The following is a 13,738-nucleotide window of genomic DNA, read 5'->3' as shown; positions in this document are numbered from 1 at the left end:
GTCGGAGTTATAACCACCAACTTTTTTCAATAGGCTTAATTTATAGTGAAATAGGAGAAAAAAATAAAACTTTTTTACTGTATAGATTTAGGTACCGAAAATAGAAGATTTTAAAAAAATATATAGGGTAAAATGGTGAAAAAAATAGTGGAGATAGGGTTTTTTTAGAGGTGGTTGGCGAGAGTTTCGTCATGGGCTTTGGGTTCTAGTGATGGTGAGTTGGCTGGTATCGCGCTAAAGAAGACAAAGTGAGTTCGTCTGCTAAAAGGGTTTGATAAATACTCTATATAGCGTCAGTTATTTGATAAAAACCTAACACGTGTCAGCATATCATATGGTGTCAGTTTTTTAATAAAAGTCAACGCTATAAAAGGTATTTCTTGCGATATATATTCTAATCCTAAAACCGTCTCTAAACGTATGTTTTAAATGATATATCTACAGTTTTTATTAAAAAAAACTGCCTCAATGTTAATTTTGAATCAAGCAGGTATTTTTACACCTTTTAGTTTTTCTTTTTATAAAAATAGTTGAAAAAATAGTCTCTAAAGATCTAAATTGTATTAGTACTTATTAGGCTAATAAAATTTAACTAATGGTGGACTATAATTTAATGAGCTAATAATAGTTATAAAGATGCTCTCATATACTTCTAACACAATTAGTAACTAATAGTTATTGACATTATTATTAAACACATAATTAATAATTATGGTTATAAAACTAGGAAACTAAGCCGCGCTTCGCGCGTTGTTGCTCAACTTTTATAATTTTTTTTTTACTTATTCAATGATATAATCTAAAATATAATATTTTGATGTGTGCATTATAAATCAAGTAAAATGGTTGAAATTAAAAACATAATTTATTATTTTATAATACACAGAAAGATGACAAATTTGTGACAAATATTAAATAGTGGAATTAACAAAAAAAATTGCATATGTTTTTATGATAAAATAAAGAAAAAAGATAACAGTCTCTTGAATTTAATAATCTAAACTTGTAACTGATGATGTAGTTGTTTTTAAAAGATTGTTTAGGACTTTTTCTTTATTTATGAAAGTTTTGATATTTTGTTTTGTGGTGTCAGCGAAATGCATTTATCATAAAATTGAATGTAGGATGACAACTGTAAAATAAACTGTCACAATATTATATATTTTCCAAAACTAAAAAAGTGAGGGTTTTATATAAAAAAATATTAAAAAGAATTTTTCTATATGAAATATTTAATAAGGAGATTAATTTTAATAAATTATATAGATTTCAAATTTCTACCTTAAATTATAATGATGAAAAGGGAATCATAATTCATGTGACTAATTATTTTCATAATTTATTTGTCTTACTGTTTTGTAGTAACTAAAATGATAAGTATCTTATAAAATTGGTTGAGCACACGTGAGATTGTTATAAAAATATTGTGTCTCATCTGATTGTTATAATCATTAAAAAATAAAATTTAATTTATAATTATTTTATTAATTTAGAAATTCATATATTAATTAAGTAGTTGTTAATATTTTTACTAAATAAGTAAAATATTATAAATCATTTTTTTCTTATTTTTCAATTATTTCTAAATAAAAAATGGAATAATTTTTTATTATTTTATATATGTAATAGTATTATATATTGAACTAAAACTAACAATTTAAAATAAAAAAATATATATATTTTCTTATTTGTTAAAAAACTTAAAGGATTTTTTTTTTAATTTTTAATATTTGACATGTAGAGTGAGTGTAATATAATATTCATTACTTTTTATTTGTACCGAATGAGTGCAATATAAAATATACTATTGTGTTATAAAAATTATAAAATTTTTAAAAGAAATTTATAATAGTAAGTATCAAAATCAACTAAACTACATGACACGTGATGTTAAAATTTTAAAACTTATTAATATATTTATTAATATTAGTTCTATTACATAGGTTATTAAAATCTATTTATTATTGATTATATAAAAAAAAATGTATGTTAATTATTAAATTATTAGAGTGTTTATCTTAATATTAATAGACTGCAATATTTTATATTAAACTTTTAAGATTTTATAGTAGATCATACTAAATTGAGAGATTTTTTTTATATATATTTCAACAGTGTTATAGCTGCTACCATTAACTATCATTTATGGCCATTGTCGCTGTCAATCCCCATATATCCAAGTTGGCATTGCCACGATATTTTGTATCATCTACCATACTATTTGGAGTGGCCACCACTACTAAAATTTGAATTTCCATGCTTAAATAACCCATAAATTATTCCCCTAAACTAATACTATGCATAATTAATTATATATGACACTTTTTGTATTTTCCCCATAATACCCTCGCCACCTACATCTACCCACTCCAACCCTTTTCTCATCAATTCAACAAACAAAATTCCCCACCCGAAAGCTTCCACAACCACCAAAATTTTTTTTCTTCTCTTCACTCATCACTAAAAGCTACAACCTTCCACACTACAAGCCACCACACTAATCCACCACATTAGAAGCTAGAACACATACAAGCTCCATCAATGTGTAAGTAATTAATTTTTTTTTTCTAAATCTTGCTTGTTGTTGTCATATTTAATTAAGAATGTTGTGTTTGATGATTGATCTGTGGATTGTTGCTGTTATTTTGCTATTTTTTCTGTTATAATTTTTGCTGCATGTGAAAACTGGAATTTTGCTGTTTTTCTGCATTTTTTTTGTCGGGCCCGATGGGTGGCCCGATGTGTGAAAAAATTTTGTTGACAGGGGAGAAGACCCGATGGTCCGATGTTTTTTTTTATTTTTTTTAATATTTTGGAACACGGGTCCGATGGTCCTTATATGGGTCCGATGGTCGGACCATCGGACCCATCAGACCCAATTTTTTTTTTTTGAATTTTTTATTTTTTTTAAAATTTTTTAATATAAGGTCCGATCGGTTGGGGTCCGATGGTCGGACCAATCGGACCCTACGGGATTTTTTTGTTTTTTAATCTATTATTATTTTTTATTTATTATTATTAATTTATTTTATATTGATTTATTATTTGTGTTATTAATTATTTTTTTATTAATAATTATTAGTTATTAATTATTATTTTAGTTAATGTTTTAAGAATTAATTTTTTTTAGTTATTTTATTAACTATAAATTATGAATTATTATTAATTATTGTTTATTTTTTATGGTTTGAGTAATAATTATTAATTATATTTTATTATCAATTAATAATTATTTTTTAATTATTAAATATTTTTTTATTATGAATTATTAATTATTGTTTTATTATGAATTATGAATTATTATTTTATTATCAATTAATTATTATTGTTTTGTTATTAATGATTAGTTAAGATTTTTTTTCGGTGAGATTTTTGTTGTAAATTATAACTGTGTTTTTTTAAATGTATGTGACAGGTTTAACTGTTAATGCGTGTGTTATGTATAATGGTGTTTGGGAGTTTGATGGTAGAGATTGGGTTTATAAACGGGGCGATAATTTGACATTTGACATTGATCCGAACCTAAGCTACTCAGGTTTGGTTGATGTTTTGTACGAAGAACTGGATGTCGACAAAGTGGTGTATGACTTGAAATTGGAAGTACATTACAAGTACAAGAAAGGCTTTGAGTATCGCCCTGAAGTTATTGGAAATGATAAGCGTGCAAGGTACTTTTTATCTACACTTGCGAAGAAGCCAGATGAATTTACTCCTTTGTTTGTGACTTTGTTAAAGAAGAATGTTTGCGTCGATCCTAGTCCCACACCAAGTTCTGTTAAGGATAATCGTAGCGAGGTTGGGAGTTTTGTTCCAAAAACAAATCCAGAGGTGTTGGTTGCAGATGTATTACCTGAATTAAACAATATGATGCCGAGTGCTGATATTGTAGCACAAATGCCGTTCATCGATGGTTTTTTTAATGGTCCAGACCCTGAATGTTATGTTGAGGGCAATGATGGCGTAAGAGACGACCAAGGTACAGAGGCCTCTGCTGCTGTACCTTTGAACTTGACTCCACTATCGTACCAAATACCACCGAGGCCACCGACACGGAAAAGAATGCCCCGTAGAGAAAATTGCCAAACACCTGTTACTAGTAGTAGTCGTTGAGGCGAAACCAGTCATGCTAGAGGAACTACTGACAGTACAGGTCCTAATAATGGTAGAGAGACCAATGATATTAGTGGTCCTACTGATGCTCGAGGTACCAATGTGACTGGATGGAGCGATCCATTTTCTTCTTCGACAAGTTACGGTAAATTCAAGGAGAAAATGTATATAAGAGAAGACATCGAGGATCATAGTCATTATATATCTACGGGTGGCACACCAGGCGGGGAGTTACATGTGGAAAAGTTTTTTAGAGACAAAGAGCATTTAAAGATGGTTGTTGGCCTGTATGCAATGAAGAAAGGGTTTGACTACTACGTTAGGAAGTCCGGTACTGATATTTGGTACGTCACATGTAAGGATACAGATTGTGGGTGGAGATTAAGAGTGAAGAAGAACGTACTTTCTAACATGTTTGAGGTGAGTACATTTCATAATGTACATACATGTTCCCTTGATCTTCGAGGAAAAGATAACCGTCAAGCATCACCTGTAATAGTTGCCCATCTAATTAAGGATAAGTTCGCAACTGACGGCTCGGATCAGTTGCCCTCTGATATAAGAAAAAGTATGCACAAGGATTACGGGATCCAAATGAGTTACGAAAAGGCATGGATGTGCAGAGAGAAGGCACTACACCTAGTTCGGGGTACACCTGAAGATTCGTACTCGAAATTACCTAGTTACTTGCACATGCTACAGTTGCGGAATCCAGGTACCATCACGGATTTTGTGGTAGAAGATGGTCGCTTCAAGTATTGTTTCTTCTCTCTGGGTCCTTCTATTCGGGGGTTTAGGTTTTGTCGACCTGTTATATGCGTTGATGGGTCTTTCTTGAAGACTAGGTATGGTGGGAAAATGTTGTGTGCAGTGGCTTTGGATGCAGGGAGTCATATCTTTCCGATAGCTTTTTCTATAGTTGACAGTGAAAACCACAATTCCTGGACCTATTTTATGAGAAAATTGAAAGAAATGATTGGTGATGTTGAGAACTTAGCTTTTGTTTCAGATAGGCATCAAAGCATTGTTCGTGCTTTGGATATCGTGTTCCCTGATGCACACCACGGTGCATGCTACCACCACATTATTATGAACGTCAACCACAAGTTCAAGACTGACGTCTTCACGAATCACATTTACACGTGTGCGTACACGTATTCAAGATCAGAGTTTCACAGAGAATTTGAGAACATTCGGGCCATGAATCCAGCGGTTGCACAATATCTTGAGGAAATTGGATTTGAAAAATGGGTCTGGTCGTACTTTCCAGGGGTGCGTTACAATGTAATGACGAGCAACTGGGCTGAGAGCTTCAACAACACAACTAAGGATGCAAGAGGCTTCCCGATTACTGCTGCTGTAGCATTCCTGAGGTCCAAAGTCCAGAAGTGGTTTGCTTCACGAAAAGAAAAAGCTGACAAGTGGACGAAACCCCTAGCACCAGAAATGGAGGAGGACTTGACATTGCATTTTGAAAAAGGTCGGTATTTGAACGTTGACTCATGCGGGCCTTACACGTTGCAGGTTCACCCTGGAGGAACAGTTATGACCGGTGGCGTAGTGGACTTGCAGGAACATACTTGCACTTGCGGCTTGTTCCAGTGCATGAAGTTTCCTTGTCCTCATGCATGTGCTGCATCTCAGGAGCGAAGTATTAGCGCGTACACACTATGCTCGCCATATTACACAACTGAATATTGGAGGAGGATATATGAAGGAACAATTATGCCAGTTGGTGACGAGGATGATTGGGAATTGCCTGATGACATCAAGAACATGACAGTTGGAGTGCCTGTTGAGAAGCAACCAGTAGGGCGACCCAAGAAGCAAAAGGTTGGAAGAATTAAGAACAACCGAACTGCTTGTAACGGTGAAAGGATTATTAAATCGCGAAATTGTAGCATGTGCGGTGCCAAGGGGCACAACAGAAGCACTTGCAACTACCGAGGTTAAAAATGTTATTTTAGTTTATTTGTATCGTGATGTGTTGGACTATTATGTATTGTTATTGAATTAATGTTGGACTATTTTAAACATTAGAATTTGTGATATTTTATGTTTACATAATTATTATAATTTGTTGCACGAAAGAAAGGCGTAAAATTTGTATGAACTCTTGAAAAAACATAAACATACCAATAAACAAAAACCAGTTACATTGTTATCTTAATAAATACCAAATAAAAAAAAACATTTGCTCATGCTAAATTCTGGTAAAACAAATCTACACACCACCGCTCTCTAAATTTCTTCATATTCTCATCGTGCACATTATCAAACGTAGTCTCCAGCATACTATGCTCGATGTGCTCTATCACGTACATCCCGCAGTTACCGCTGTATGAGACAATAAAAAGTAAATGAATAAAAGTATGCAAATTAAATTCAAGTTAAATAACAAAAAAATTAATTGTAAATAAGTTACCTTGTCTTTGTCTGTGGAACAACGGCCCGATCCATGACTTTTGAAGTGAAATTTCTGACCTGGCTCTCTGAGGCGGTAAGTTGAGGCACGAGGATCATGTCATGACTCTCGAATAGGCCAGCCTGCAGCAGCAAATTTGGTAGTAATTTTTCCCACATTGCCAGGTGACGGTTCAATTCGTTCGGGGAAATCGATCCGAGGCTGGAGTCAAATATGTTCAACAACCAATGATCCAGATCTATCTCTAGTGCCACCCAATGCTTTGCTCCATCGAAGTAGAGGGCCATATATATTCTCTCCTTGTTCTTCCAACTGGCCAAGAATTGACTTTCATCCCCTCGAATCAAATCTAATATGCTCTCGTCCCACTGATAGTTAGCCTGGTCATCACCCGCAGCTTCCCATCGAGCAATAACTCCTGCTGGGAAAATACACGGGATTATGACACATCTATTCGGGTAGGACTCGGGATAAAAGTGTTGCCGCCTCCTCATCAAATGGAATGCCGCATCCAAATGCTAAAACATGAAAATTAAATATGTCAGAGATTAAATAAAAAAGAGTTAGATAAAGTCTTTAAAAGCAAAAGCAGTAAAAAAGTCTTAAAAACTTACATCGTTCCCAAGCCAAAATTTCGGAGTATGCAGTTCGAGGAACCAAGACGAATGGTATCGACCGGTGAAGCACTCTCTCGGGTAATTGTTCCCAATCTGGCCGAGTACCCAATTGTGAAAAGTCTTGAGCAGCTTCCGATCAACCACTCTAAGTGGGTCCGCATTCACGAGTGTCGAAGTAGCCCTAGCCTTCTTCTTCATTTCAGTGTACTCAGCGAACCACCTAGGCCGCCTTCTCTTCCTCCGGCTCTCCATGACTTCTGGAGCTGTCTCTAACACCTGCACCTCAGAATCCTGAGTATCCCCGATGCTGGTGATATTCATCTTCTCAGGTGTACAGAACATGTCATCATCATCCGGTTGGTAATCATTTGGGAGAATGAAGTCATCTTCCGGTGACTGAGCCTCCTCTTCTGGTTGTGGCTGTGGCTGTGGCTGTGGCTGTGAATCTGCTGCCGGCCTTCCAGGATCTTGCAGGAGCGTCATTATGGTCTTCAACTGATCCATAATCGTTGTTTGTCCTCTTAGCAGAGCGGCCTGCCCCCTCTCCACAGTCTCCAACCTTGCCAAAATGGCAGGGTATACTGGATCGCGAGCCTCGGAGGTGCTGGGAATAGAAGCTGACGGGGGAACAGGAGGACCCTGTGACACTGCAAGTGGGTCAACACCAGACCCATCAGGAACTGAAGCTGGAGATGGGTCAACACCAGACCCATCTGGAACTGCGGGCGGTGCACGTGGAGGAGACTGTGGAGGTGGTGTAGAGTCTTTAGATATTCGGGCTGCCTCCGCTCGTTCTTCCAATGTGGAGGCAAGCTTTTCGGCCTGGCTTCGCAAAGTATCCTGTGTTGGTTGCCCATCCTCACCCAACACAAGTTCCTCCAAGTCAACAAATAACGGAGGCTGACCCCCGGTTATGTAACTCACAAACTCAATCTCGTTCGGCCGAGGACATAAGATGGAGTACACTGTCAACTGAAAAATATAGCAAATATATTAATATAATATATGGAAAATAACATGAATTCAACATAAAGCGTAACAAACTTACATTTTTAGCAAATAATCTGGTCACTTCATCCTTCCCGAGTGTAGTGTTCGGCTTACTCTCCCAGTTGACCATTCTCGGAAAGCGATGCGACCTCCTCACTGCATACTCGTTGCCCAGCTGTAATATGGCCTCGTATGCCCAATACTGCAACGCTGCAGCATAGCCGTAGGCTGAGTATTTTGCCTCCTTCTGAGTTACTCCCTTCTCAATCTTTTTCAACATCTTATTCTTCACATCCAAGTAATCCTTGTTACAAGTTTCCATCAGCTTGGTGTAAGAAATCTTTCCCTAGGGGTACTCGTAGAAGAATGGAAGGTTATCAACCATTCTTATCAAAAAAGGAGGAACGACAGTCTTCTCCTCCTTACCAGTGAGGACGCCCATAACAAACAAGGCCATCCCCAACTTGTAGACATCATCAGCTTCTGTGCAGCTCTCAAAAACTCTGCGCAGTTCGCCGAAGCTGATCGAAGCACTACCGTTGAAATATTCCTGAATCAACCGGTCAGAGCTTCCATTTTGTTTGATGTCTTCCTCAGTAGGGCCGGGCAACAAGTTTAACCCGGTGACCAAGCCGAACTCCACCCTCCCAAATCTACATCTCTTCCTTCCCACATAGAAATGCACCTCGTCCGGCTTGTCAGATTTTATTTTGTGAAGCATCAACTAGTGAAAAAATGCTCCAGAAAATTGGATGGGCGCTCTCTCGAAATTTTTTTTGAAAGGGGATTCTCTCACCCTGTCCAATAGGTTGAGTTCCTCAAATTTAGCCTTAATCTTCGGGTAGTAGTAACTACCCCCGCGCCATGTGACACGGCCAGTGTAATGGTCCGACACTGGAATTATAAGATGTGCAGTTCCCTGAAAAAAAAAAAAAAACCAACAACGATAAATAATAATTAATAATACAAAAATAAAACAATTATTAATAAAAAATAATTAATAAAACAATAACTAATAAATAATATAAAATAATTATTAATAAAAAAATAGAACAATAATTAATAATAAATAATAAAACAATAATTAATTATTAATAATAAAAAAGTTATTAATAAAACAATTATAAATAATTAATATAAAACAATTCTTAATAAAAAAATAGAACAATAATTAAAAATTAATAATAAAATAATAATTAGTAATTATAACTAAAACAATAATTAATAATTCATATAAAATAATTATTAATATGAAATAATCAATAAAATAATAATTAATAAATAGTATAAAATAATTATTAATAGAACAAAAAACACTAATTCATAATTAATAACAAAATAATAATTAATCATTAATAATAAAAAAATTATTAATAAAATAATTATCAATCATTAATATAAAACAATTATTAATAAACAAATTATTAATATAACAATTATTAATAATTAATGTAAAACAATTATTAATAATTAATAATAAAAAATAATTAATAATTAATATAAAATTATTATTAATATAAAACAATACCTAGTAAATAATATAAAATAATTATTAATAAAAAAACAATAATAATAATTAATAATAAAATAATAATTAATCATTAATAATAAAAAAATTATTAATAAAATAATTATCATTCATTAATAATTAATAATAAAACAATAATTAATAAATAATACAAATTAATAATTAATAAAACAATACAAATTAATACAATAGTTAATAAATAATAATAAACATTAATTAATAATTAACAAAAATTAATAATTAATAACTACTAATTAGTAAAAAATTAATAAATAATAAAATAATAAAAAATAATACAATAATTAATCATTAATAATAAAACAATAATCAATAAATAATAAAAAATTAATAAGACAATAAAAATTAATACAAAAATTAATAATTAATAATAAAACGATAATTAATAAATAATAAAAATTAATAATTAATAATTAGTACAAAAATAATAATTAATAAAACAATACAAATTAATACAATAATTAATAATTAATAATAAAACATTAATTAATAAAAAACAATAATCAATAAAAAAATAAAAAATAATACAATAATTAATTAATAATAAAACAAAATACAATAATTAATTATTAATAATAACACAATAATTAATTAAACAATACTTAAAAAATCAATACAAATAAAATAATACATAACACAATAACTAAATCATTAATATTTAAAAAAAAAAAAACAATCGGGTCCGATGGGTCCGATATGCCCGATAGGGTACCAATTGGACCCATCGGTCCAATCGGACCCATCGGTCCAAACCTCTCTGTGTAACACACTCCCCACCCAGCATCGGACCCCCCTATAATCGACCCATCGGACCCGAGCCAAAGGACAATCGGACCCATCGGTCCAAACCGTCCTCTAACACACCCCACCCCAGCCATCGGACCCCTATAATCGACCCATCGGACCCGAGCCAAATGACCCATCGGGCCATAATCGGACCATCGGACCGAACATCGGTCCGATCATCTTCCCCAAATCCGAATCCATCCCATTTTCACCATTTTCACAGTCCATTTTCACGGATCCGATAACCATTATCACAACAAAATTCTTAAATCTAACCAATAATATTTCACAAACAATCCCAAACAAAATAAATCTTTAAACCCTTTCTAAATAAAAAACAAAAAAAAAACCACATACCTTTGACATGGTCGGGGTTGAGCGTTCGGCCAGCGTTCGGCTGGGGTTCAGAGTTGGTCGGGGTTGAGCGTTCGGCCGGGGTTCAGTTCGACGAAGGAATGCTCGGGGTCGGGGTCGGGGTTGAGTGTTGGTTCGGCTGAGATGGCTGCGTTTTTGAGAGGGGGTTCGGCTGAGAGAGAGAGAAGAGAGAGGAAGAGAGAGGCTGATTCTTTCAAATGAGGGGGGTAGTTTAGGAAAATTGGAAAAGTGGTCATACATAACCAATTTTAATAACTTTGGATTTAGGGAAAAAATTATAGGTATTAGTAAGTATATTAATTCAAATTTCCCTAGTCATATTAGAAATTTTATGAGAAAAAATTTCTACTAATACTAATACCAACTTTTAAGTGTTATTTTTTTTTTTCAAATATTACTATACATAAAGTATGACAATATTTATACTCAATACAAACAATTAATTTGTTTATAAAAGACTAAATAATGAAGAACTAATCAATATTGATCACAAAATTGTGAGATTATTTATTATTATTTTAGAATGGGATTTTTTTTCGTGATAAAATCATATATATAGATATGAGATTAAGTATTTATTAAAATGGTAAAATATTTAGAGAATGTTAATAATAATAATAATGTGAGTTTTAAAAAGTAAAAGGATACTATTATTATTAATAAGAAATTATTTGATGATACAAATATTATTTTTTTATTTTAGTTTAATAATATATATTTATATATAACTGTCAAACTAAAATGAAAAATAATTGGTATAAGTTTGTCTAAATTTGTGCTATTTTAAAAGCTGAAATAAGTTGATGGTATGTATATATTTAATATGTTAAAATAGGTTACTTGTTACTTATATAGGGAAAAAGTAAGAAGAAAAATATTATATATCTATATATATATGATATGTTACTTATTTAGAATGTGAGAGTATTTATATATAAGATTAATATATTAATTATGAATTAAATAAAAATATAAAGAAAGATGAAAAGACGTATGTGAATTAATAAATCGTTTACAATATGATTATCTTAAAAAATTTAATTAAAAAATCATAAAAAAATATACAATGATTAAGTAATTAAAGATATAATAATTTTCAGAATAATATATAATTTTAATTATATAATTAAATTTAAAATGTAACATATATATCATATATCAATTATTTCATTCTAATTATAATAATAATAATAATTAAACATCCAACTTAACATATAATTACCCTTCTTCTTCTAAAAATAAAATAAAAAAAAAACATAATTATACAATATAAAAATTACACATAGAATAAAATCACACATACATGATAGCCTAATAATTTAGCTTGAAAATTTTCTAATTTTTTGTCAAAGGTTCCATTGTTTGTGAATGAAACTTTCTTAAAACAATGACTACTGTAAATGACTTGACTAATAAGAGAGGGATTTCTTAAAACAATGACTTGACTAATAAGCTAAAAACATGATGATCAATACTAAAAGTATTTTTATAAGATATTAACTACTATAAATGCACATGACACACACATATATATTTTTCTTGAGAGTGATTATTATTACTATTGTTAAACTTCTTCTTCATAAACATTGTCTTTGTGGTTGAGATGATAATGTTGATGATGATTTCTTCTCCATAGCCATGACATTTAATGTTTTCCTACCATTGTTTTTGAAGATGAAAATAGAAAAAATAGAAAAAGATTTTTAAAAGATTGAAAGGGAGAGAGAGGAGTGTGAGGAGATCAAGTAGAGAAGGAATTATATTTATAGAGAAAGTATTGCATGAGTGTGAGATGTTATGTGAAAAAAAAAACTTGAAAGATAGGTAGGAAAATGAAAAGACTTTACAAATTGTAATAATTAAATTAGAGTGGAAGAGTCTCTACATAATATTTTGTGGTATTGGAAGGTCAATAGGTTAATTTATTAATAATTACATTAAAATATTTATGTATAACATAATTATGTCAATCTGTTACTTATATATTGTGTATAATTGTTTAGTTAATATTTTTTTATATATAATTACAATTATTAATATTACTATTATTACGTGTAAATATAAATTTGTGGTTCATTAAACTTATTATATAATTTTCTTTAGCAACTGAACATACATTATTTTGAAAGGATTTAGTAACTAAATATTTTATTATGTATACTATCACAATTATATATATTGTTAATAACAGATAATAAATATAGAATAATAAAATATGTTACTAAATTCATTTTAAAATTCATCATAATTCTTTTTAAGTAATTCTTAACATTTACAAAACTTTAAATATGAATATTTTTTTTATTTAAATATTAAATAAATATAAATTTAAATGAATAATAAAATAATAAAATCGAATTAAAAAACTATTACAACTATAAATAGTGAATTTTTTGTGAAGAATGATTATTATTATTGTTTTGATTTTTTTGAAGGGATTATTATATCATTGTTTGACTTATGTTTTTTTTTTTTTTTACTTTTAGTACAAAAGGTAATTCTAATATCAATCTAAAAAATGTAACATGCATAAGAATTATTAATTATTTTGAATGACTTTTGTTTTCATAATACTTATTAATATTATGTGATATTTATAGACACATAATTTCTCTCTTTTATAAATTTGATTAATTTATTATTGTTATTATTACTAACTTATTGACTATAGATTATTATGATGTAATTGAATGAAAAAGTAATTTAAAAATTAAATAAATGTGAAAAATAGAGATAACAAAGAATTAGGAAAAAACTTCATATAAGATGCCACTTAGAATGCTTTGTGCATTCCTTTATATTAATATATAGATATATATTGATATTGATATTAATTATTAATGAATATATATAAATGATAGAAATTATAGTTTTTTTTTTTATTTTAGA

The 13,738-nt window shown here is 30.7% G+C and overlaps 2 protein-coding genes across 2 annotated transcripts; one reads left to right on the top strand and one right to left on the bottom strand.

The window, feature by feature from the left end:
* Positions 1-2,852: 2,852 nt before the first annotated feature.
* Positions 2,853-8,529, bottom strand: LOC133033225 (uncharacterized). The gene is made up of 4 exons (XM_061107892.1): positions 8,201-8,529; positions 7,150-8,124; positions 6,536-7,053; positions 2,853-6,447 (listed from the first exon to the last, which is right to left on the bottom strand). Exons 1-4 carry the CDS (start codon positions 8,462-8,464, stop codon positions 6,309-6,311), a joined length of 1,896 nt encoding a protein of 631 aa, XP_060963875.1. The 5' UTR covers positions 8,465-8,529; the 3' UTR covers positions 2,853-6,308.
* Positions 5,311-6,063, top strand: LOC133033122 (uncharacterized). The gene has a single exon (XM_061107726.1). It carries the CDS (start codon positions 5,311-5,313, stop codon positions 6,061-6,063), a length of 753 nt encoding a protein of 250 aa, XP_060963709.1.
* Positions 8,530-13,738: the final 5,209 nt, after the last annotated feature.

The sequence above is a fragment of the Cannabis sativa genome, unplaced genomic scaffold (assembly GCF_029168945.1).
Source record: "Cannabis sativa cultivar Pink pepper isolate KNU-18-1 unplaced genomic scaffold, ASM2916894v1 Contig3, whole genome shotgun sequence".
Lineage (NCBI taxonomy): Eukaryota > Viridiplantae > Streptophyta > Magnoliopsida > Rosales > Cannabaceae > Cannabis > Cannabis sativa.
Note: the sequence above shows the minus strand (reverse complement) of the source record. Positions and strands in the feature narration are given on the sequence as shown.